The following is a 24,515-nucleotide window of genomic DNA, read 5'->3' on the forward strand; positions in this document are numbered from 1 at the left end:
ATCTTGGGCATAGCATTTTACCAAATCACCTCATTCTTTGGGGCACACGTGAGGAACACAAATGCGAACAAGCCTGAATGGTCCCCAGGACAATATGCAACTGAAAACTCACACCCCAGAAGTGACTCGAACCCATACTCCCAGAAGCAACGCAACTGGTATGTACAAGACGCCTTAATCCACTTGACCATCACGACCGGACTAATAAGGTGATAGCCGAGGCTATTTGAACCACCCCACCGCCGGCACTCGGATAGTTATCTTGGGCATAGCATTTTACCAAATCACCTCATTCTTTGGGGCACACGTGAGGAACACAAATGCGAACAAGCCTGAATGGTCCCCAGGACAATATGCAACTGAAAACTTGCACATTGTTTCGTGTTCTGTCTTGTGTTGATACTTTTAATACCCTATTAATATCCTCTAATGCCACATCATCCTTCCCACCTTACTCAAATGTAATGCCACATCACCCTTCCCACCTCACTCAAATGTAGATATAAAATCAGGGAAACGCAAGTTCTAATCAGATGTGTATTTGTGAAGTCTTTGAAAATGTAATAAGTTTTACGAAACGCGCCCGTGTCGCGTCAGACTAGAAATAAAAATGAATTTTGGAGAAGTGATTTTTGATTTACCTCCAACAGTGAAGCATAATGTACGAAAGATTGAGAAAATTCGTGTTAGAATTATTAATCTTACTTTTTCGGTCATATTTAATAAAATATAAATATATATATATATAAATATATATATATATAAATATATATATATAAATATATATATATATAAATATATATATATAAATATATATATATAAATATATATATATATATATATATATATATATATATACAGTGGTACCTCGGAATGCGATTGTCCCTGTATGCGAGGTTTTCGGAAGGCGAGGTGTATTTACTCCAAAAAGTTGTCTCAGAAGGCGAGGGTTACTTCGGGAGGCGAGTTTGGACGCGAGTTTGTTGATACGCGTACAGCCGACCTAGCGCGTTCGTCGCCCCTCCGCCCCTCAGTTTATTATTGTCTCGCGCTCAGTGACTACCCCCACATCAATTCTTCTCGCGGATTTTCAGTGTTTTGTTGGATTTTTGGTGATTTGTCTATACAATTTGTTATTATATATCTCACCATGGGTCCCAAGAAAGCCAGTGGTAAGGATAAAGGCCAGAAAGCTCATGTGAGGATGACAATAGAGGAGAAACAAGAGATCATTCGGAAGCATGAGAACGGTACACGTGTTGTTGAACTTTGTAGGCAGTACAACAAAGCCACATCAACAATATGCACTATACTTAAGAAGAAAAATAAGATTATGGGTGCTAAAGTGGCAAAAGGCGTAAGAACATTAACGGCACAAAGACCACAAATACTTGAAGAAGTGGAAAAGTTGTTATTAATTTGGATACACGACAAGGAGTTGAGGGGTGATAGTGTTTCGGAGGCCATTATTTGTGAGAAAGCCAGGGTGTTGCACGAAGACCTTCTAAAGAATACCCCTGCAACGAGTGATGCAGATAAGAAAGAGTTTAAGGCAAGCAGGGGCTGGTTTGAAAAATTTAGAAAGAGAAGTGGTATCCATAGTGTTACAAGGCATGGGGTTATGTGATGTGATTATGGAAGGGGACTCCCCTTCCAAACAGTAACTCCTCTCCTCCTCCCCCCTCCTCACCATCTTCCATACGCCTACAGCACTCGACAGCAAGGTAAGTAATAACTGGAACACAGTTTTGTAGGTTTATTTAGATGAATTAGGTAAATTAGGTATAAAAATTTAGTTTGATGTGGGGTTTTTGGGGTAGTCAGGAACGGATTAATTCATTTCCCTTTATTTCTTATGGGGAAATTAACTTCGGAATTCGAGTTTTCGGAAGGCGAGGCGTCTCCAGGAACGGATTAAACTCTTATTCTGAGGTATGCCTGTATATATAAATATATATATATATAAATATATATATATAAATATATATATATATATAAATATATATATATATATATATAAATATATATATATATATATAAATATATATATATATATAAATATATATATATATATATATATAAATATATATATATATATATATATATATAAATATATATATATAAATATATATATATATATATATATATATAAATATATATATATATATATATATATATAAATATATATATAAATATATATATATATATATATATATATATATATATATATATATATATATATATATATATATATATATATATATATATATATATATATATATATATGTCGTACCTAGTAGCCAGAACGCACTTCTCAGCCTACTATGCAAGGCCCAATTTGCCTAATAAGCCAAGTTTTCATGAATTAATTGTTTTTCGACTACCTAACCTAACCTAACCTAACTTTTTCGGCTACCTAACCTAACCTAACCAGTAAAAATAGGTTAGGTTAGGTTAGGTAGGGTTGGTTAGGTTAGGTTAGGTAGGGTTGGTTAGGTTCGGTCATATATCTACGTTAATTTTAACTCCAATAAAAAACAATTGACCTCATACATAATGAAATGGGTAGCTTTATCATTTCATAAGAAAAAAATTAGAGAAAATATGTTAATTCAGGAAAACTTGGCTTATTAGCCAAATCGGGCCTTGTATAGTAGGCTGAGTAGTGCGTTCTGGCTACTAGGTACGACATATATAAATACAGTGGTACCTCGCATAACGATTGCCCCAAAAGACGAATACTTTGGGTAACGAACGGCCCGATCGGCGTCATATCGTCCCGTATGACGAACGCTGGTTTGAGTAACGTCAACACCACACGGTGGGGTCGCGCTGCTACTTGCACATTCTTAGACGCCTCCGACGATGCACATAAATTATGTTGTTCTTGTTTAAAGATGCTAATGATGCTGGGATATAAAAGGGTGACTGCTGAGATGTTGCAAAGCATTGACGTTTTTGTAGGAAAAAAGAATTGAAATATCTGATATACAACAAATGTCAAAAAAGTTCGTTCGGTGTTCGGCAGGTAGGCTGCTCCATTATAACAATCTTTCTTTGTTTCAAATGTGTTCCATTTGTTTTTTATTTGTCATTTACGTCTCAATAATGGAGAAGCCTACCTTACATACACTGAATAAACCATTATGACATTTTCCTTTCTTCAAATGTGTTCAATATTTATTTTTCATTTGTCTTATAGCAAAAGATTCGTTCGGTGGTCGGCAGGTAGGCTGCTCCATGTTTCTTACATACAAAAAACGTATATAATAAAAAAAATGAAGAATTTTGAAAACCAGTACAAATGTCAAAAAGGTTCATTCGGTGGTCTACAGGTCGACTGCTCCATGTTTCTTAAAAAAAAAAAAAAAAAAAAAAAACGAAAAATAAAAGAACTGTTGAAACAATTTGGAAAATGGACAAATGTCATAAAGGTTCGTTCAGTGTTTGTCGGGTAGGCTGCTCCATTATTGAGACGTAAGTGATAAATACAAAACAAATGGAACACATTTGAAACAAAGAAAGATTGTCATAATGGAGCAGCCTACCCAACAAACACTGAACGAACCTTTTGCTATAACGAATATGAAAGACAAGGGCTGCTGGCTGGGTTAGTAGTGCGTGAGCAACCATTTGTAGCACACGTGCCTCTGGCTCTCAAACACCTGTCCCACACGGTGTTGAAAGACTGTACTCAGTCAGTGCAATTCAGACCCTATTGTTTGAAGAACATAAGGGTCATAACATTGGTGAAGCTAGGCGCAATAAGGGCTTAACACAACGGTCGGATGCCTGTGATACAGCACCTATGAGGATGATACAGCGAGCGTATCCAGGTGTAGCTCTGAGCCCCACCCTTGCCATCTCTAATGTATATAGATGATACATAGATGAATCGTTTTCTGCGTTCAGTGATGATGCATCTGATACAAGTAGCATAGATGAACAGTGTTAGCGGCTTCCATGGTGGAGGTGTTCATTGATATTTTTAAGAATACCTAAATCTTTTCCTGACTGATGGACACTCTTTGAGGCTAGCTGAATCTCTTCCTGACTGATGGACACTCTTCGAGGCTAGCTGAATCTCTTCCTGTGTGGGACCTTACAAAGCGATCTTTTCAAGACTACCTTACAAATTGAGCTTTTCCTATAATCGTTTCAATACTACTTTATGCTTTACAAGCTTGGCTACATACCACCTACAAGTACTAAAGCCAAGGGTGCACGCGAATGCATTATTTGCAAGCACACAGAACGATGAAACAGGAAACAAAAATCTATCTGTAGCTGGTGCAAAGAGAGCAAAGTCGCGCTGTGTACCATGGACTACTTCGTTGACTATTATGCACCTCCAAAGTACTGAGTGTGTAATACAGTGTGTTACTGTGTAAATAGTATGTGAAACTGTACATATTGTAATATTAGTGAATTTTTACCACGTAATATTGTGACAATAAACATTTATTGTGGATACATTACTGACACATGTATCACAGTTTCATGGAAAATTATGAACATTCTACTGTATACATATTGTAAAGGTCACAAATATGCATCATATACGATAAAAGAAACAAATAAAACCGCATTGGAAATGCATAGGAAAAATATTTGAAAATATATTTGTGGCAACACACGGTGCTTGAATGGCCTGCGCGACCGTGTCTGGGAGCTTCACACACGGGCGACCAGCCCCTGATGACGTCACACCGCACCTTGTCCACGCCCTCACAGCCAAAGTAAGTGGAATTTAGTAATTATCTTTACATAGACATGTTCAGGGACGGTAATTTATCATTTTACAAAGAAAAATTATATTTTGGGGAACATTTGATGTCATGCACACTAGGGAAATTTCACAATAAACACAGTGCATCACACTGGTTACATGGGAGACACTCGTTTTGTATGACGTCCGTTTCGCATGACGAACATGGAACGGATTAAATTCGTTATGCGAGGTACCACTGTATATATATATATATATATAAATATATATATATATAAATATATATATATATAAATATATATATATATATAAATATATATAACTGAAAACTCACACCCCAGAAGTGACTCGAACCCATACTCCCAGGAGCCACGCAACTGGTATGTACAAGACGCCTTAATCCACTTGACCATCACGACCGGACAAAATGAGGTGATAGCCGAGGCTATTTGAACCACCCCACCACCGGCACTCGGATAGTAATCTTGGGCATAGCATTTTACCAAATCACCTCATTCTTTGGGGCACACGTGAGGAACACAAATGCGAACAAGCCTGAATGGTCCCCAGGACAATATGCAACTGAAAACTCACACCCCAGAAATGACTCGAACCCATACTCCCAGGAGCCACGCAACTGGTATGTACAAGACGCCTTAATCCACTTGACCATCACGACCGTACAAAATGAGGTGATAGCCGAGGCTATTTGAACCACCCCACCGCCGGCACTCGGATAGTAATCTTGGGCAAAGCATTTTACCAAATCACCTCATTCTTTGGGGCACACGTGAGGAACACAAATGCAAACAAGCCTGAATGGTCCCCAGGACAATATGCAACTGAAAACTCACACCCCAGAAGTGACTCGAACCCATACTCCCAGGAGCCACGCAACTGGTATGTACAAGACGCCTTAATCCACTTGACCATCACGACCGGACAAAATGAGGTGATAGCCGAGGCTATTTGAACCACCCCACCGCCGGCACTCGGATAGTAATCTTGTTAGAGTAATGTCATGGGCTTTATATATATATCTAGGAATCACATGAGACAAGCCCATGACATTACTCTAACAAGAGAAATGTTGAACAAGAATACTTGCATAATAGACAAAACCCAAGATTCAAGAAGATTACAAATTCTTGAGGCAATTCACATAAGAATAGAGCGACCTACCATGAACACCCAAATCACGGAACTATTTACTCTACCCACCATGAGAGTAAGGACAAGACAAGAACATATCGATGCCAACACAGAAAACAATGTCCAACATAACAGGCCAATTACACTGGATTAATCTTTGTGTTTAGATAGGAGATGCTTCGTATGGGCCAATAAGCCTTCTGCAGCCCCTATGTTTATCCCTTATGTATCCCCCCATGTTTTTCACCTTCATTGTATTATCACCTGACCTAATGCGGGTATAAAATCAACTAGTATTGCAAGATCTGTTCACTTGAGAATGAACCATGGAGGTTCGAAACGTCGTGCAAATTATACAAATAAGTGTAATACACTCTATAGTAAATCACTTCTTTTCTTCACCTTAAAAGTACGAAAATGAGTTTTGGAGAACTCCTATTCCAATTAAGCCCTGATGCTAAGAAAATAGTTAGAGGGATAGAAGCCCTAAACCAGAAAATAATAAATACAGAATATGCGGTCATATTCAATATATATATATATATATATATATATATATATATATATATATATATATATATATATATATATATATATATATATATATATATATATATATATATATATTTATATATATATATATATTTATATATATATATATATATATATATATATATATATATATATATATATATATATATATATATGTCGTACCTAGTAGCCAGAACTCACTTCTCAGCCTACTATTCAAGGCCCGATTTGCCTAATAAGCCAAGTTTTCCTGAATTAATTTATTTACTATAATTTTTTTCTTATGAAATGATAAAGCTACCCTTTTCACTATGTATGAGGTCAATTTTTTTTTATTGGAGTTAAAATTAACGTAGATATATGACCGAACCTAACCAACCCTACCTAACCTAACCTAACCTATATATATAGGTAAGGTTAGGTTAGGTAGCCAAAAAAAGCTAGGTTAGGTTAGGTTAGGTAGACGAAAAAACATTAATTCATGAAAACTTGGCTTATTAGGCAAATCGGGCCTTGAATAGTAGGCTGAGAAGTGCGTTCTGGCTATTAGGTACGACATATATATATATATATATATATATATATATATATATATATATATATATATATATATATATATATATATATATATATATATATATATATATATATATATATATATATATATATATATATATATATATATATATATATATATATATATATATATATATATATATATATATATATATATATATATATATATATATATATATATATATATATATATATATATATATATATATATATATATATATATATATATATATATATATATATATATATATATATATATATATATATATATATATATATATATATATATATATATATATATATATATATATATATATATATATATATATATATATATATATATATATATATATATATATATATATATATATATATATATATATATATATATATATATATATATATATATATATATATATATATATATATATATATATATATATATATATATATATATATATATATATATATATATATATATATATATATATATATATATATATATATATATATATATATATATATATATATATATATATATATATATATATATATATATATATATATATATATATATATATATATATATATATATATATACATATATATATATATATATATACATATATATATATAGTGACGGGAAAAGGAAAAGTAGGTGTTCGTGCAGTCTCTAGGCAGATGGAACACAAATGCGAACAAGACGGGGAGCCAGTCAGCCGAATGGACAGCACGCTGGACTTGTGATCCTGTGGTCCTGGGTTCGATCCCAGGTGCCGGCGAGAAACAATGGGCAGAGTTTCTTTCACCCTATGCCCCTGTTACCTAGCAGTAAAATAGGTACCTGGGTGTTAGTCAGCTGTCACGGGCTGCTTCCTGGGGGTGGAGGCCTGGTCGAGGACCGGGCCGCGGGGACACTAAAAAAAAGCCCCGAAATCATCTCAAGATAACCTCAAGAAGCCTGAACGGTCTCCAGGCATATATGTAACTGAAAACTCACTCCCCAGAAGTGACTCAAACCCATACTGCCAGAAGCAATGCATCTGATGTACAGCTTGTTCGCATTTGTGTTCCTCGCGTGTCCCCAAAGAATGAGGCGATTTGATAAAATACCATGCCCAAGATTACCAACAGAGTGCCGGCAGGGGGATGGGAATTAGCCTTGGCTACCATCCTCTTTTGTCCGGTTGTGTTGGTCGAGTGGTTAAGGGATCCTGTACATCAGATGCATTGCTTCTAACAGTATGGGTTCGTGTCACTTCTGGGGTGTAAGTTTTCAGTTATATATTATATTATATAATATAATATAATATAAATACACACACACACACACACACACTGTCATTTATCTTACTGTGCATTATAAAGTATGCTGGAGATGTCCTTTTCAGCTGAGAGGCATACTTTTTTGAAGACCAATCTACATCCAGCGCTTGACTTAAAGGAACGAATGTTTCTGTGTGCTTCACCATCTTTGTCTCCTCAACAGTCTGCTTCTTACCATCTTGCTCGATTTCCTTCCTCTTTTTCACCTCTCTGGAAGACATTGACAAAAAGGTATTAAATCCCACCCCACTGTCAGAAACAGAAAGCCTAAACAGGTACAGTACTGTGCTTAAGATTTATATCGAGGTCCTTTAGGCCAACTGGTGACCATCCCCAGGATGCAACCTACAACAGTTGCCTTACATGTAGGTACTATTTACTGCTATGTGAAAAAGCATCAGGTAAAAGGAAACGTGTCCTACTATTTGTCCCGTCTAGGGATCGAACCTGGGATTCTTTATTGCAAGTCGAGAATATAGACCACTGTACTGAACCCCTGCAACTTCTAATTGAACAGCAATTGAGGAACAGGATGGTTAACCACTATGCTGCACCAACAGAGAAAACTCGGTCGGTGGGAAACTGTGCCAACCGAGAAAACACCTTTTAAATATTTCGCACCCGTTCAAAACAGGTGCGCTGTAGGTTGTGCACAAAATGAACTCCTGGGACCTTCAGTGAGAGGCAACCATCTTGGAAAAAATTCCCAGAATGTCTTAAGGCTGCTGGCTGGCTTAGTACTGAGTGAACAACCATTGGTGGCACACGCGCCTCTGGCTTCCAAATATTGTACCTGTCTGACACGGTGTTGAAAGATCGCTCTGTCGGTGAAATTCAGACCTTATTGTTTGAACATAAGGGGTCATGATATTGATCAAGCTAGGCACAATAAAGACCAAACACAAAGGTCGGATGCAAGTGATACAGCACTGATGAGGACGATATAGTGAGCATATCCAGTTGTAGCTTTGAGCGCCACTCTTATTGTGGACACATTACTGACACATGTATCACAGTTCCATGGAACATTATGAACGTTCTACTGTATACATATTGTAAAGAACGCCAATATGCATCATATACGATAAAAAATAAATAAAACTGCACTGGAAATACATAGAACAAATAATTGAAAATATATTTGTGGCAATTTGCGGTGCTTGAATGGCGCTCGCGACCGCCTCTGGGAGCTTCACGCACGGGCAACCAGCCCATGACGCCCCCTTCTCCACTTCCCCACAGCCAAAGTAAGTGGAATATTTAAAGCATTTTACATGTACATGTTCAGGGAATGGAATTTATCATTTTACAAAGATAAAAAAAAAATTGCAAACACTTGATTTTATGTGCACAGGGGGAATGTCACAATAAACGCGGTGCATCACAGTGGTTAAGGACCCAAGGGCATATGGCTAAACTTGCATCTACTTTACGAATACCCAGTATATTAAAGTACTCCACTTTATCACTAAATATTTAGAGAACAATTTTTAACTTACTCAACATATTGATGATCCTTTAAGTCGGTGAACATGTAACCAATCATTCCAAACACATCACCAGCAAAAAATAAAATTTTATTCTTGCGGCAGATGTTGTTGATTCGGAGCAGCTGTTCTCGACGGCAGCGACTCACACACACTACATCAAACTTGGTGAAATATTCATCAGTTTTGTCATCAATATTGCTCGTGTCAGAGGAAACTTCCACCATTGGGTTCAAAATCTGCGCTCTTTCTCGGGATGCCTCAGCTATCTGTAACGATGAAAATTTCTTGTACTGTATTTACCTCCCTAAAATTTCACCTTATTCAGTACAAGTATAAGTTCTTAGATTGACTTCCAAAATTAAAACACAGTCTATCAGTGTTCTCTAATGAGAACCTTGCATTTTGTTTAGTAGTTGCAGTATAGAATATTACTGTAATGAAAAACTTATAGGTGTGAGTCCATAGAAAAATTCTAATAGATTTTTTTAAAGATTCCAAATGCTGCCATATACAGTACAAGGCTAAAAATCAGATCGAGTGAATAGGGAAAGCACTTTTCCAAGCTGTACACTTGGTTACTCTACTGACTTCCCTAAACCTAGATTTTCTGAGCAGCACGTACAGTAAAAATATTTTCGTAGGTGAAGTTAGGTAAGGTTTTGGTCTTTATTATATAGTATTTTAAACTTTTACACATTTCTTCTGGGTGAGTGATTTCAAAGTACAGTACTGTATACTGTACTGTATAAAATTTTATGATGCAAGCACTAAAAAATTTAGATTTTTTCTTGATTAGAATTTATTGGCTTAATTCTCAGTACAAAATCTTATTTGCCATCAATTATTTAACATATATAAACCTACAATATATAAAACAGATGACAATCTTATCAGTGAACTACACTTAGTAACATGATATAATGTTAAGAAAACACATTTTGCTTATAACCATGCTTTTTTAGTTATCATGTTTAGCAGTTCATATTCACTTAATAATTATTCATATATGCTGTGATATTATGTCTTTTATAAAATACCATTTTAATACCAAAGAGACATACCCAGGATTTAAAATTAGAGTTAAAGTCTGACAAAGGGTCTTCTTGGTTGCAGACAATTAGCAATCGTTAGCTTCTCTTACTTTTAATGTTCACCAGTGCGTATTTACTGTTCTTAATTGGCTTAGTCTTCAATATTTAATTTGCCAAAATTGCAATGACAATTTTTATTTGTTTTTCTTAAAATATATATTTAATATGAGTTACAGACACAAATAGAATTTCGGGTTATTAATCCCAGAAAAGCAGCTCTAGTAAACTGAGGCAGGTTGGCCCCCGTGACCGGGAACCACGGGCTTGGCCGACCCAAACGTGTACCAACAAATATCGTTAGTCGACGACACTATCGTAAGTCGAGTCGCATTTTTCAATCAAATTTATATCGTAACTCGAAATTATCGTAAGTCGATGCAATCGTAAGTCGAGGTGCCACTGTACATACTATATAGTTGTCACGTCTGTGACAGGAAATTTATCTGGACTTCACTGGTGTGAGGACTTCACACCAGTGAAGTCCTCACTGGTGTGCACTCTGGCACGTTTTGCCTGCATACGACTAGGACCTGCTTGTGGCTCACTGCTTCCTTGTCTAAGAATCTGTTGGAAGACACTTGTTTTTCCCTACATTTTAACACTTGGCTGTAGTAAGACATCACATTGTCATTTAAAAAGTCAATGCAACGGCCTGCTACAGCTTTATCTGGGCAAGTTTTTTCAACAAAACTTTGCAGTTCTTCCTATACTTCACATATTTTCTTAATGAAGAAGGGACAGCCTCTACTCACAACTATTTTCTTAGGTTGAATCTTACCACTGGCTTTCTTGGGACCCATGACAAGATTCAGTTTTTGAACAGTTTCCGTGGTGTAGTGGTAAGACACTCGCCTGGCGTTCCGCGAGCGCTATGTCATGGGTTCGTATCCTGGCCGGGGAGGATTTACTGGGCGCAATTCCTTAACTGTAGCCTCTGTTTAACGCAACAGTAAAATGTGTACTTGGATGAAAAAACGATTCTTCGCGGCAGGGGATCGTATTCCAGGGACCATAGGATTAAGGACTTGCCCGAAACGCTGCGCGTACTAGTGGCTGTACAAGAATGTAACAACTCTTGTATATATCTATAAAAAAAAAAAAAAAAAAAAAAAAAAAAAAAAAAAAAAAAAAAAAAGATATATAATAACAATTTTTATGCTCAAATGGCCAAAAATCCGACAAAAACTGTAAATCCTTGTGAAGAATTCAGGCGGTATAGTCACTGGGCGTGAGGCACTGGTAAACTGAGGCGCGATCGCCGTACCACCACGCACTAGTTGGCCTGTACGCGTATCAACACGCTCGTATTCCAAGGCAATGCTCGTATTCCGATGTAAATTTTCCGAGTAAATCCTGCTCGTAATCCGAAAAACTCGTAAACAGGAATGCTCGTATTCCGGGGTACCACTGTATACCGTAGATACAGTATATATATAGCATTTATAAACAGTACACTGTATTTTATTAAAATAGCTAATAATTAGAAGAAAAACTTAAATTCTTGAAAACATCATGGCTACTCACATTTTTACCAAGTGCATCATGTGGAACAAGAAAATTTGAGCATGTTTCAATTTCTGTAATTGTGCGATGGTCCAACAAGGTAAGAGATTTTACTCCTGAGAGAACCAAATTCTTTGCGACCTCTGCTCCCATTCCACAAACTCCAGCAACCAATATACGAGAAGTGCGCAATCTGCAATAAAGATGTTTCAATATGTTACTCATAAATTCATGAAGTATAGGCTATACAATGTAAGTAAATAAATTTATATATCCTACTGTCAAAAAAAAAAAGAAATGCTGACTTAAGAGCAAACCATATAAAACAACACTCAAAAGCAAAGCATGCATTATTGTTCATTTTTATTGTCAAACTTTACATAAAGATTTGTGTCAAAACAAGGTGAATAATTCTTACACAATTAATTTTTAATCAATGCAAATGCCGAGTGGCAGTGCATAAGCCTTCATAATTTGAGTCCAGTCTTAGCCAGGCTCATATTGCAAAGACATGGGACTAGTACACTTTTCAAGGAATGATAACTATCAGAATTTTTTTTTTACATCAGTACAATTGTACTCTGCAGTATCTAGAGAGGATGTGAAGGTATTGGGGTGTAAGGAGTGCAGGAAATGTCAAACCACTCTGACCATAGTGGATTCATTGCTAACCATGCAAGAAGCAAGGCAACCACAGTACTGATCAATGTAAGTGGATGGTCTATACATTCACTTTAAATCTTCAATTTGGTCCAGGTACAATAATGTTATTATTGACTCATCCTAGAAGCCTCTCGATGTACATTTGTTCTTGTGTAATTATATTATGCATCTTAATATTACTACACATATAGAGTGAAGCATTTAAACTATGGGGACTGATTCTAATACTCAACTGTACCACTTGGAATGACAATGAAAGGATATATACATGTCTTAGCAAAATCAATCCTCTATTTGGAGGTCAAGATTATGGAGACTGTAATGGGTAATAAATGGTGTTCTAGAGGAAAGTTATATGTAATTTCCTAAGTGTAGTTACAGGATGAGAGCTACGCTCATGGTGTCCCGTCTTTCCAGCACTCCAGTGAATGTATCACGAATGCATACATGTATCCGACATGTAGCAGCACTAGTCTCTATTCATTTATCTATAGCTAGAACTAGTCTCTTCATCAAACCAAAGAACAGAGAACTTTGAATCAAAATGTAATGTCAAGGTAATCTGTTCAACATGTACTTAACTGTTTAATACTCCTAACTCATCACGTACTCTTTATTGGTGGTTATGTTACATTAATTGCCGATGCCAAACAAAGGCAATAACCATACTGCTTGTGCATGTTCAGAATGAGTGCTCGCAACCTGTGTGTAAGGGGTGCCCACTGCCCCGTGTGTATGGGGTGCCCACTGCCCCGTGTGTATGGGGTGCCCAGTGTGTAAGGGGTGCCCACTGCCCCGTGTGTAAGGGGTGCCCACTGCCCCGTGTGTAAGGGGTGCCCACTGCCCCGTGTGTAAGGGGTGCCCAATGCCCCGTGTGTAAGGGGTGCCCAATGCCCCGTGTGTAAGGGGTGCCCACTGCCCCGTGTGTAAGGGGTGCCCAATGCCCCGTGTGTAAGGGGTGCCCACTGCCCCGTGTGTAAGGGGGTGCCCACTGCCCGTATGCACCAACCGCTTTTGGGCGTCCAGGCCCCACAGCCGGATCTGACGGTCATAGAGAGCGGCCTCATCCTCCGTGATGGTTTCCGCGTGCTTCTCAACCATCTTCAGGTGCGAGTTGCTCATCTAGTGAGCACCTTGACTCGAGGGTGTAGTGTGCTGCTCGTTACCACGGCTGAAGGGGGTCTCTGCCACAGCCTTGTATCACTACCACAGCTCAGCGGTCACACGCCACAAGTCGGCGTCCCGCGCTGGTGTTGTGATGCTGCAACACGAGCCTAATATAAATTCTCATCAGAGCTTATAATCCTCCATAATAGTTCTGGTATATTTCTCTTTTTAGTGTTTTATTTGTATACAAGCATTATTGTCGCAATCTTCAATATGAGGAATATAGGGGATAAGGGGGCAAAAAAATGTCTGAATTTACTTGAGCGCCTTATCTCATTAGTGGCTTCTGCGAGGACAGGAAGCCAGCGTCTTGTTAAAGGTCACCCTCCACCTCCCCCTGATATTGTTCATTTTTTCTGGAGTTTGGACAAAAGTAATATCTTGGTTTTCACAGTCTCAGCGGGTAGGCAGTTCGACAATGAGTTTATAATAACAAGCTGTTGCTCCCTTGTATTTGATCTTTTAAAGAAGTGGTCTGGCTTTATGTCTCCAACTTGTTCAGTATGTAACAAGTTTCCATGAGACGAGCCCTGTTATGTTTGGTCTGCAGTGTTGTTAGCACTGAAGCCCTCAACCGTTACTGGTGTGAGAGTTGGCTTAGTTCTGGGATGAGTTTTGTCGCGCTGATGAACTTTCTCCAAAGCATTTTGTTTTCTTTCAGAATCTGGTGGAACAAAACTCCTTTATATGACCTTTTCTTCATAAAATAATTTGCTGCATAATAGTACTGTTGACATGAGAATTGTATGTAATGTGCGTTGTTATTCCCTACATGCAAGGTCTTCCATTCTTCAATATTGTAAAGAATTTACCATTCATATGACCATTTGTAGAGTTCATGTAGATCTCTCTTTAAGCTAGTCTCGGTATCGTTTTCGCTTCCTACTTTACCATAGATCTTAGTGTCGTCTGCAAATTTGATGATGTGGTTTCCAATATTCTCATCAATGTCATTGATGTATGACAAGAAGGGCTGGCCCAAAGATATAACCTTGTGGTACCTCACCACATTTTTTGTTAGATTCATTTACATTTAGGACGTCCCTTTGATTTGTTTTGTCCATTTTAGTATTTTACCATTTGTTCAATGAGTTTCTAATTTCCTTACCAGTTTTTATGTGGTACCCTATCAAAAGTTTTAGATAGGGTCTTGTAGGTTTGCTTCCGAAGCAGGAAAGAAATGGCTGGGCACGTTTCCTTTTACCTAATATATCTGGTCACCTAGTACTAAATATAGATGTTTGGGAACTTAGATAACTGTTCATTTTGCAGGTGTTGCATCCTAGGAAGGGTAAGTCATTTTACCTTGGACGGGGTGGGGGGGGCCCTCGATATAAGCCTAAAGTTCAACACAGTGACAAATATCCTAGAACTAAGGCTAACAGGACTAGCAACACTGCGAACCAGACATAACATATGGCTGGTTTCATCTGAACTTTTAAAATACTGAACAAGTTAGATATTAATTCAGACCACTTATTTAAATGGTCAAATGTAACACAATTGGCAACAACTTCAAGCTCAACAGGCCACAATGTAGGACAGAAAACAGGATACTTTTCACCCATCTATTTCAATGAGAATATTTATCTGTCCAAGGTTGGAGGCCAAATGCTTGGGGCTAGCCACACCCAATTTTGCAGGGGAAATGGTCTGGGGTATGGGACGGACATAGCTCAATAGGGGTCAGCCCTATTGGTCCTATTACGAGGAGGGCAAGTAAAGTAGTAGCCCCCCCTCCCACTCACTAAATTGGCGAAAGATGGCTGGTCGAGTCCCAAGATTTATTCGCAAGAAAATAAAATTAATAAATATTTACAGTACAGTATACTGTACTGTACATTAATAAATGTATAAATAAATTTTTAATATTGCGATTAGAGCAGAGGCAGCGTAGTCGAGGATGGACCGGATTGCATTAGTGTAGAAATTTTCAAATATGATGTATTTAACCCGTCTTATGTCTGGACATAGCATGCCATCGTGTTTGGTACATATCTTGTGTACTTGACACTTTTAATTAATTTTAGGGCCATAATGGCAACACTGACCCACTTTAAAAGTCTTACAAGTGGGTTGCACATAATCAAATACTCCTCACACAAGAAACTGACATAATCCTTGTGATTGGCTCAATTCATATAGAAGCTCAAAGTAAGAAAGGATCCTAGTACATAGAATAATACAACAAATTAAAATAATCAATATACTGTATTTAGAAGCATTGTAATAAGGAACATATTGTAGTACTATATTACTCCCATGTACAATATATGTACTGTACTGTAAAGTACAGTACATATATTTTATTTTATACAGCCTGGTTGATCAGTCCGGCAACCAGGAGGCCTGGTCGACGACCGGGCCGCGGGGACGCTAAGCCCCGGAAGCACCTCAAGGTAACCTCAAGGTAAGGTACTGTATTTGGTTTCTCTCCGTGTATTTGTAAGCACTAATATAGTGCCACAATTTAACAAAATACATCTCATGTTGTCAATATACAGCACAATAAAACTTACCCCATTCACTTTCTAATGCTTGCTTAAAGAATTACAATCATTAAAATTTGTATTATTATTATGCATTTACTTTCAAATCTACAATAGTTGCATGTGAATCACAAATATTAAGTTAATACTGTACTCAATAACAATAGTGTTCAATAATTTGTAGTGTCAGTGTAATGTACACATACACACTCAGCCGACACTGGCAAAATCGACACCTGAACATACATTTGCAAATACACCAGAATAACAATCTGGTAAGGAAAATATAAGTATTTTTTCTGTTTGTATCATAACACTGTACTGTAACTTTCACACTTTCCAAGGACTGATCTCATAGAAACTTTTAAAATACTAAACAATTTGGAGGATATTGATCCAGGTAACTTCTTGAAAATTTCAGATGTAACACAAACAAGGATATAAATTTTCAAACTCAACAAGCCACAATGTAGGACAGAAAACAATTTTTCACCTATAAGGTTATTCCCATGGAACTACTAACCTGCTAAAGCCAATAAAACCATCAGGGCAAATGGGAGGACCTTTAACAAGCCACTGGATTCTTGTCTTCGAGGCCATGTAAATTCAGTAAATTATTATGTTATATATATCCATTAGAATACCGGATGTTACAAAAATTTTAACTGCCCGCAAAGGGTTAAAAATCGATTTAGAATGAAACCTTTAAATACAAAAACAATGAAAGTTTGATTTTTCACCAAGCACCAGTCTCCACCTCTTTCACATCTCTCTAGATACTGGTCTACCACAGTGTTGTGTCAATACTGAGGTAATAAGAGATGAACAACCATTTTAAGTGAAGAATCCGTTTGGTAAGAGGGGGGAAATGATTATAATGGTAGGTACACTATATACAATATAGATGAAACACTTGGGTACTGCTGTGAATATTTTAAGCAACAATGCTGATTCTACATTTTTCAGTGAGAAAGATACAGTAAATGTGAGGGTATCCCAACAAGTACTTTCTATTCCTGTACTGCTTTAAAAATTTTTCTGAGCTGGTACCCCCCTATCTCAAGAAATAGGGTAAGAATAGTTAATGTACAATGTACTCATTCGTTTCTCAGCCGACATGTTGAGCAGGACAGATGACTGGTAAATTCACCTGGTGAGCAGGAAGTGATTAAATAAATCATGTCTAAGCTCAATTGGTGAAAAGTAGTTGACTAGCTCACCATCTGATTGGTTGTGGGTTCAATTTCCAGGCAGAGCATGACATCTGGGCATGCTTCCTGACAACTGATGCCTCTGTTCACCAAGCAATAGATATGGGTAGGTACCTAGTAATAAATCAACTTTTTGCGAGTTGCATCCTACAGAATGGGCAGTTTCTGGGTAGAAGAATCTCAATATGCTTAACAGGCTTCATGTTCCTGACAATGGATAACCATATCCAAGGTAACATGAAAGGAATTAAACCTTAAACAAAATATACTTGAATAGCAAAGGAAGTACAGTACTGTAAATGAACAAATCCACAAGGGCTGTGACGAGGGTTCGAATCTACATCCGAGAGGATCCCAGATGCTGCCTTAATCAACTGAGCTACGACATAATTAAAAACATGGGTTATGACATGGCTTCAGGTTCAAACCCTCGTCACGGCCCTTGCGGATTTCTTCATTTGATGCATCACGCTAATGTAATTTCTGTGTGCTCAGTACTATATTTTAAGCTTCTGTACATTCAAACAAAACTCTCTGCATTTTAGTGATAATTTGGGGTATAATAGTATTACTATAATTAAAATTTTCTAGAGCTCCTAGATGTGTTGACCAGCATATGGGTGGTGACACATAAACAGGTCTACTATTGATTTGGTATGTTCTGGAATCTAGTTGATTTGACTCCATTCCTATAAAATCTTCTATGTTTTTAGTAGTCACCTATAAGATGAGGAGTTAATTCCCTGTACAGTATATGGAGACTCAATTGGAATTCACCAAGGGACAAATATAAGTACAACAAAAGTGTATTAAAGAAATAACTTTATTTGAGGAAGTGAAAGTACCTTCCATTTTATTAATACTTAAAAATATTAAATTTTGGAATGAAAACATTGATTTCAGCCCTACACATGATGCCATGTTTTTAATAAATAATAATAAAAAATTTAGTACAAAACAAAACCCTCATTAGCCAAAATGCAAAATAATACATTTGCATTTCCTCTACCAGTATTTCTCTATTTCTGGTGTTTTTTGCATACTGTATTTCTAAAAAAGATACAATAAGACTTTTTTTTACATTTTTGTAAAAAAAATAATGTGAAATAACATTATCAAAATGTTTGTGATTTAGTAAATATCACAGATACTGTATAATGGCACTACTCAAAAAGCTTTGGAATTATTCATTGTCAGCGTCTTTAATTTGGTTCATTAGTTTCAAGATAAACATTTTGTCATTAGGTGAATATCGAGAAAGAAACCTGTCTTCCATGTAAACCAGCTCTGTGTAAGTTAAATTAGGCTTCTGCTCCTTGTTTCTCTCCCATTCTATAGCAACCATGTCCACCAGGCTTTCCAAAAGGAACATTTTTGCCATATCTTCTGATGTCAAATCAAGTGAAGCAATTTTCACACCATACTGCAAGCCATCTGCATTTGTACAGAGCCAGGCTTCCAAGCAAGACTGTTTATATTCAGGAGTGTGCTTATTTGACCACATTTGTGGATGGTGTGGCTCATTGTTAAGATGTAAATCACAAGACTTACGCCATATTGAATAATTTATACTATGAATCCACTTAAAGGTGTAGCCTATACTCTGTGATAAAGCAAACTTCGTAAGGTCATGGCGTTCTATAACTTCTTCAGGCAATTCTGACATAAAGCGAGATAGTCGCCGATAACTCTGCTGGATCCAGTAACGATGACATTTCACCTGTGAAAAATGTTCCTGCAGATTGAAATCCATCCATAGTAACTGCAGTATTACATCATCTTTGATCAGTATACTTGGTGTGTGTATTGTAGCATTTCCTTGCTTATCTTCTTGATTAGTAGTAATCATTATCCATTTCAAATGGCCATCATTGATGAATTTGTCTTCAATAGCCCTTTTAAGGATTACTTCCTCAGCATGCTTCCTAAAATGACTGTCCCAATGTTCCATGACAACTTTACCAATCATTATGAGGAAAGCAGTGTTGTGTGCTTTCCTTACCATTTCTTCAGTTATTACATCATCGTCTGCTTCATTTTTCTTGTTCTCATCTTCTTTTTTAGCTAAATTAATAAGTCTTTTCACTTCGTATTTCTTCTGCAATTCTGTCTGGCATACAAAAATTGCTCGCCTGTGTTCGGGCACCGTGGTCATGAGGATTTTCTCCCTCTCTGCTAAGGCAACAGACTTCCAATTATCATCAGATGCTACAATTTGTTCTATTAAATTACTTATTATCTGATGCTGCTTCTTGGAATATCGCTTCAAGAATTTGTCATCCATGTAAACAAGTTCCCTAATGCTAATATCCAACTGTTGCCCCTTCTTTCTTTCCCATTCAACACCAACCATATCTATGAAACTTTCTAGTAAGAAAGGTTCAGCTAAATCTTCAGAATTCAGATCAAGATTTGCAATATCAAGACCATATGGACACCCATTGTGGAAATCACACACATCTTTCATCCAATGTTCTAATTTCTTCATTTTCTCCTCAGGAGTATATAATTTACTCCAAGTTTGTGGATGATGAGGTTCATTGTGCAAGTGTAGATCACAAGCCGTCTTCCATATTTCACTATAAAGATTATGTACCCATTTTAAAGTGTAGCCTATTGCTTGACTAAAAGCAAATTTACTAAGATCATGTCGTTCAATTATTTCAGCAGGGAGGCTTGGTACAAAATCTTTCAAACGATCATAACTTCTTTGAATCCACATGCGATGACTTCTCACTTGATCATAATGTTCCTTTATATTGAATCTATTCCATATTAATTCAATTATAGCATTATCTTCAGTTTCTATCAGCCATCCATTATCACTATCATTGTCATCATCAGGTGTATCAAGCACATGAACCCACTTGAGATGATCCTCTTTCAGGTAATTTTCTTCTACTGCTTTCTGTAGGATCAGTTTCTCAGCATGCCGACGCATTTGTGGAGACCAAATTTCCATTATCAATTTTGCTACAGCAATTGGTAGAGCTGCCTTTTCAGCTTTGAATTTTCTCTTCATAATAATTTCATCACTTTCAACCTCTAGAGCAGAATCAACACCTTGGTTACCTCCATGTCTTCTAAATTTATGGTGATTTTTAAGTCGTACTTCTTCCATAGCTTTAGAGGTTTCAATTAGTTTGGAACCATCTACCTTCATATTTTCAGGTAAAGTACACAAAATAAGTTCTGTAGTACAAGATTCCATTATTGTGGTTTTTTTTCTGACTGAATGCTGAAATTATATAAAATTTATAAGGTAAATTTAAGTAAAGTAAACCACACAGGACATATAATGTAATAAATTTTAAAGAAAATAAATAAAAGTTAAATATTAAATCTGGTAATTAGGGGCTGATAAAGAAATAGCAATACTTCAATCTAAAAGAATGAATATTTTAAATACTGCACTTCATTTTCAAAATTCTCAAATTCTTCATAAATGGCAGGCCTCGGCAAGAGTGAAAGGGAAAAAGTGACTTTTGATTTTGTAGTGTTACTGGTAGTAGTTCTTGACTCTTGATCCTTATTGAAGATAAAAATTTAAACTATCTTTCAAGTTCTATCCATATACTGTAGACATTCTTGGCTATAGGAAAACAGCTGTAGGAAAGATCCTTGGCTCTCAGGATCTTTAAAATAAGGAAATAATTCTATGGAAGATCCTTGGCTCTCAGAATCCTCAGTACAGTACTCTCAGAAATAATTATGGGTTAGACCCTTGGCTCTCAGGATCTAACAAACTTAAAATACAGCTATGAGGAATATCCTTGGCTCTCAGGATCCTCTTAGACTTTTAGAAGATAATGATGAGAACAATTGGCACTGAGGATCTGTTGTTCATGTCATAAAGAATATTTCTTGCTCTGAAGTCTCTAACCTGCAAAGGAAAACAATTCACATTAGATTACAGGTACTTCATTTATAATTTCACCAAGCTTCAGAATAGTACCTCTTGTACTTAAACATGACTGTTATTGGTAGCATACCAATCCTACACAATTGGAGACATTTAAGGGTTAACACATTGCAAAAATTCTAGAAACTATATGCAAGGGACTAGAGTACCTGTGTGTATTTAGCAAGTAAATGTACAGACTACTGTTTTGTCAATCTTGCTTGGCATCCCAATAGGTGGTTTTTGGCAAAATAGGATCATATAGGCCCCTTCCTAGAAATTCCCATCCCAAATCTTTATCCCTTCCATATGAAATAGTCATAATGGCTTAGTTCTTTCTCCTGATAGTTCCCTTCTTTTCCAATTTATCACAAGGTTGGAAAAACTGTCCACTGGGTCATCAAAAAAGGTCTTCCATGATGGCTGGGAGGGATAAGGTACCAAGTAATAGAAATTAAGTACATACGTATTGCTTTTTCTACTTGAAAACAAACCGATACAAATATTTTTTCAGTAATGTTTTAAATTTATTTTTTTTCCTGTGATGTATAAAAATACTACAACTATTCATCTGGAAAAAATCCTCAGGAATGAAATGAGGGGACCTTTAACAAGCTGGTATTTTCATGTCTGTTGAGACCACTAAAGATGGTCTTCAGATAAATGAATTTCTTTACATTGTTTTATATGAGCTAATTCATCCTGCCAAAAACAAAATTATAGTACTGTACTGCATTTATGGAAGCCGTTTTCACTAACAGGTAAACTGGTCCAGAAAATGGTTCTGTTTGACTAACAAATGTTAACAATGATTGATATTTAGCTACATTATGTAATTTAAGGTTAGTTTAATTTGACTTCCATTATGTTAGCTTTGAGTATATAAATGCTTCAAATGCTAAGCATGTTAGATGTTTTGAAAGACTATCAATTAATCATAAAAAAACAGCACTGATAACCCAGTGTACATTCTTGTACAGTACTGTATATACATACATAAAAGATCATCTAGTGTGATATCACAATTTTCATTTTAGTTAAAATGTTGGAATAGAACTTAAAACTCACCATGTCACACTATCTTCTGATAACTATTTAAATGATTAAATGTGATTTCCTCCCTGTCAACATTATCTGCATTCAATGTTACACCAATTTAATGAACTGTGATAATAATAAACCCCTTATCAAACTATTGTATGTGGATAAAAGTCACATCATACACAAAACTGTTTGCCAATCAATTTTAAAACCTACCTAACCTTACCCAACCCAACCTAACCAAGCCTAATCTAATCAAATACATCTATTTATTTATTTATATATACTGTATATATATACTGTACAAGAAGGTACATTGGGATTGTGAGGATACATAGCATAGTAATTACATTCTTGTAAAGCCACTAGTACGTGCAGCGTTTCGGGCAGGTCCTTGATCTAAGAAAATTTTAAGTAGGTAAATACTAGCAAAATTTATAAAAATGATAACAGGTACATAGCAAGAAAAAAAAAAACATCCTAGCCTAATGATAGATAGATACCGTATATATATTATATATATATATATATATTATATATATTATTATATATATAGATATATATATTATATATATATATATATATATTTATTTTACCTGAATTTACCCGAGGGCCACTAACACTCCAGTGGCCTCGAGAAGGACAGGAAGCCGGCGCTTTTTTATTTATTTAGGCACACAAAAGTACATTGGGTTGTGAGAGTACACACTTTAGTGACCAAGTGTAACATTCTTGCAAAGCCACTAACACATAGCATTTCGGCTCTGGCAATCTGAAAACAAGCTTTGTTCAACATTCTTGTGAATGCTTTGACCATACCCCTGCATACTAAATGTTTTAATGGATTTTCAAGAATGTACCCCATGTTAAGTTTATCCACATGAATTAATTTGTAAATCCCGGTAGTACGGCTGGGTTCGTTCTCGACTCACATTCAAGATTTTTGGGTTCGAATTCCGCATATATAAATAAAAATTAATAAAAAAATATGTGCACTAGGGTGTGACAACATTGTTTTAGTTGAGAGGTAACTATTGGAGGCTTCAGGAGTTCAGAGTATAAATCAATTGAACATTCTCCGACTTGGTCCCTATTCCCTGGATGATCATAAACTTATTTAGATTCACATTAATACTGATGACATGTGTGTCTGTATGTGTTACTAATTAATTCCTCACACAGGATATTTACGCAGAACCTTATCAGGCCATCACTAGGAAAAATTGTCTGACCACCCACTGAAAAGCTCAATACGCCATAAATAAGAATGTTACTTCAATTAACTATGTCTGTTTATAGTCTGGAGATTCCCAAGAGTCAAAACATGTAATTTAACTTACAGTTAGCAGGAGATGGCGGTGCACCACCTCACCCTCACGTCCACTGCGTCACTGAGCTCGTGTCTGGCGCTGCATTGTGTTCACACGTCTAAAACGTTTTAGAGCCAGAGATACGGTCCGCAGTATGTCAACAGCGTTATTTCCGCCACGTCATTTATTTATTTATTTATATACAAGAAGGTACATTGGGTTTGTGAGAATACATTGAATAGTACAGTATTTACAATCTTGTAAAGCCACTAGTACGTGCAGGGTTTCGGGCAGGTCCTTAATCTAACAGATAATATTAAGTAGGTAATTTAACC

General features: G+C 36.3%; 2 protein-coding genes across 2 annotated transcripts in view; both read right to left on the bottom strand.

The window, feature by feature from the left end:
- Aos1 (activator of SUMO 1) overlaps window positions 1-14,331 on the bottom strand; it is a 36,333-nt gene extending 22,002 nt beyond the window's left edge. Inside the window, exons 1-4 of the mRNA XM_069338751.1 lie at window positions 14,071-14,331; window positions 12,420-12,591; window positions 9,814-10,070; window positions 8,343-8,524 (exon numbers count right to left, since the gene is read on the bottom strand). Of these exons, the coding sequence (XP_069194852.1) occupies window positions 8,343-8,524; window positions 9,814-10,070; window positions 12,420-12,591; window positions 14,071-14,183 (724 nt within the window). The 5' untranslated portion in view covers window positions 14,184-14,331. The remainder of the gene's footprint in view (window positions 1-8,342; window positions 8,525-9,813; window positions 10,071-12,419; window positions 12,592-14,070) is intronic.
- Window positions 14,332-16,420: 2,089 nt separating this feature from the next.
- LOC123757936 (uncharacterized) lies at window positions 16,421-24,338 on the bottom strand. Its single transcript, XM_045741903.2, has 2 exons — window positions 24,211-24,338; window positions 16,421-21,811 (listed from the first exon to the last, which is right to left on the bottom strand). Exon 2 carries the CDS (start codon window positions 21,137-21,139, stop codon window positions 19,112-19,114), a length of 2,028 nt encoding a protein of 675 aa, XP_045597859.2. The 5' UTR covers window positions 21,140-21,811; window positions 24,211-24,338; the 3' UTR covers window positions 16,421-19,111.
- Window positions 24,339-24,515: the final 177 nt, after the last annotated feature.

Source organism: Procambarus clarkii, chromosome 40 (assembly GCF_040958095.1).
Source record: "Procambarus clarkii isolate CNS0578487 chromosome 40, FALCON_Pclarkii_2.0, whole genome shotgun sequence".
Taxonomy (NCBI): Eukaryota; Metazoa; Arthropoda; class Malacostraca; order Decapoda; family Cambaridae; genus Procambarus; species Procambarus clarkii.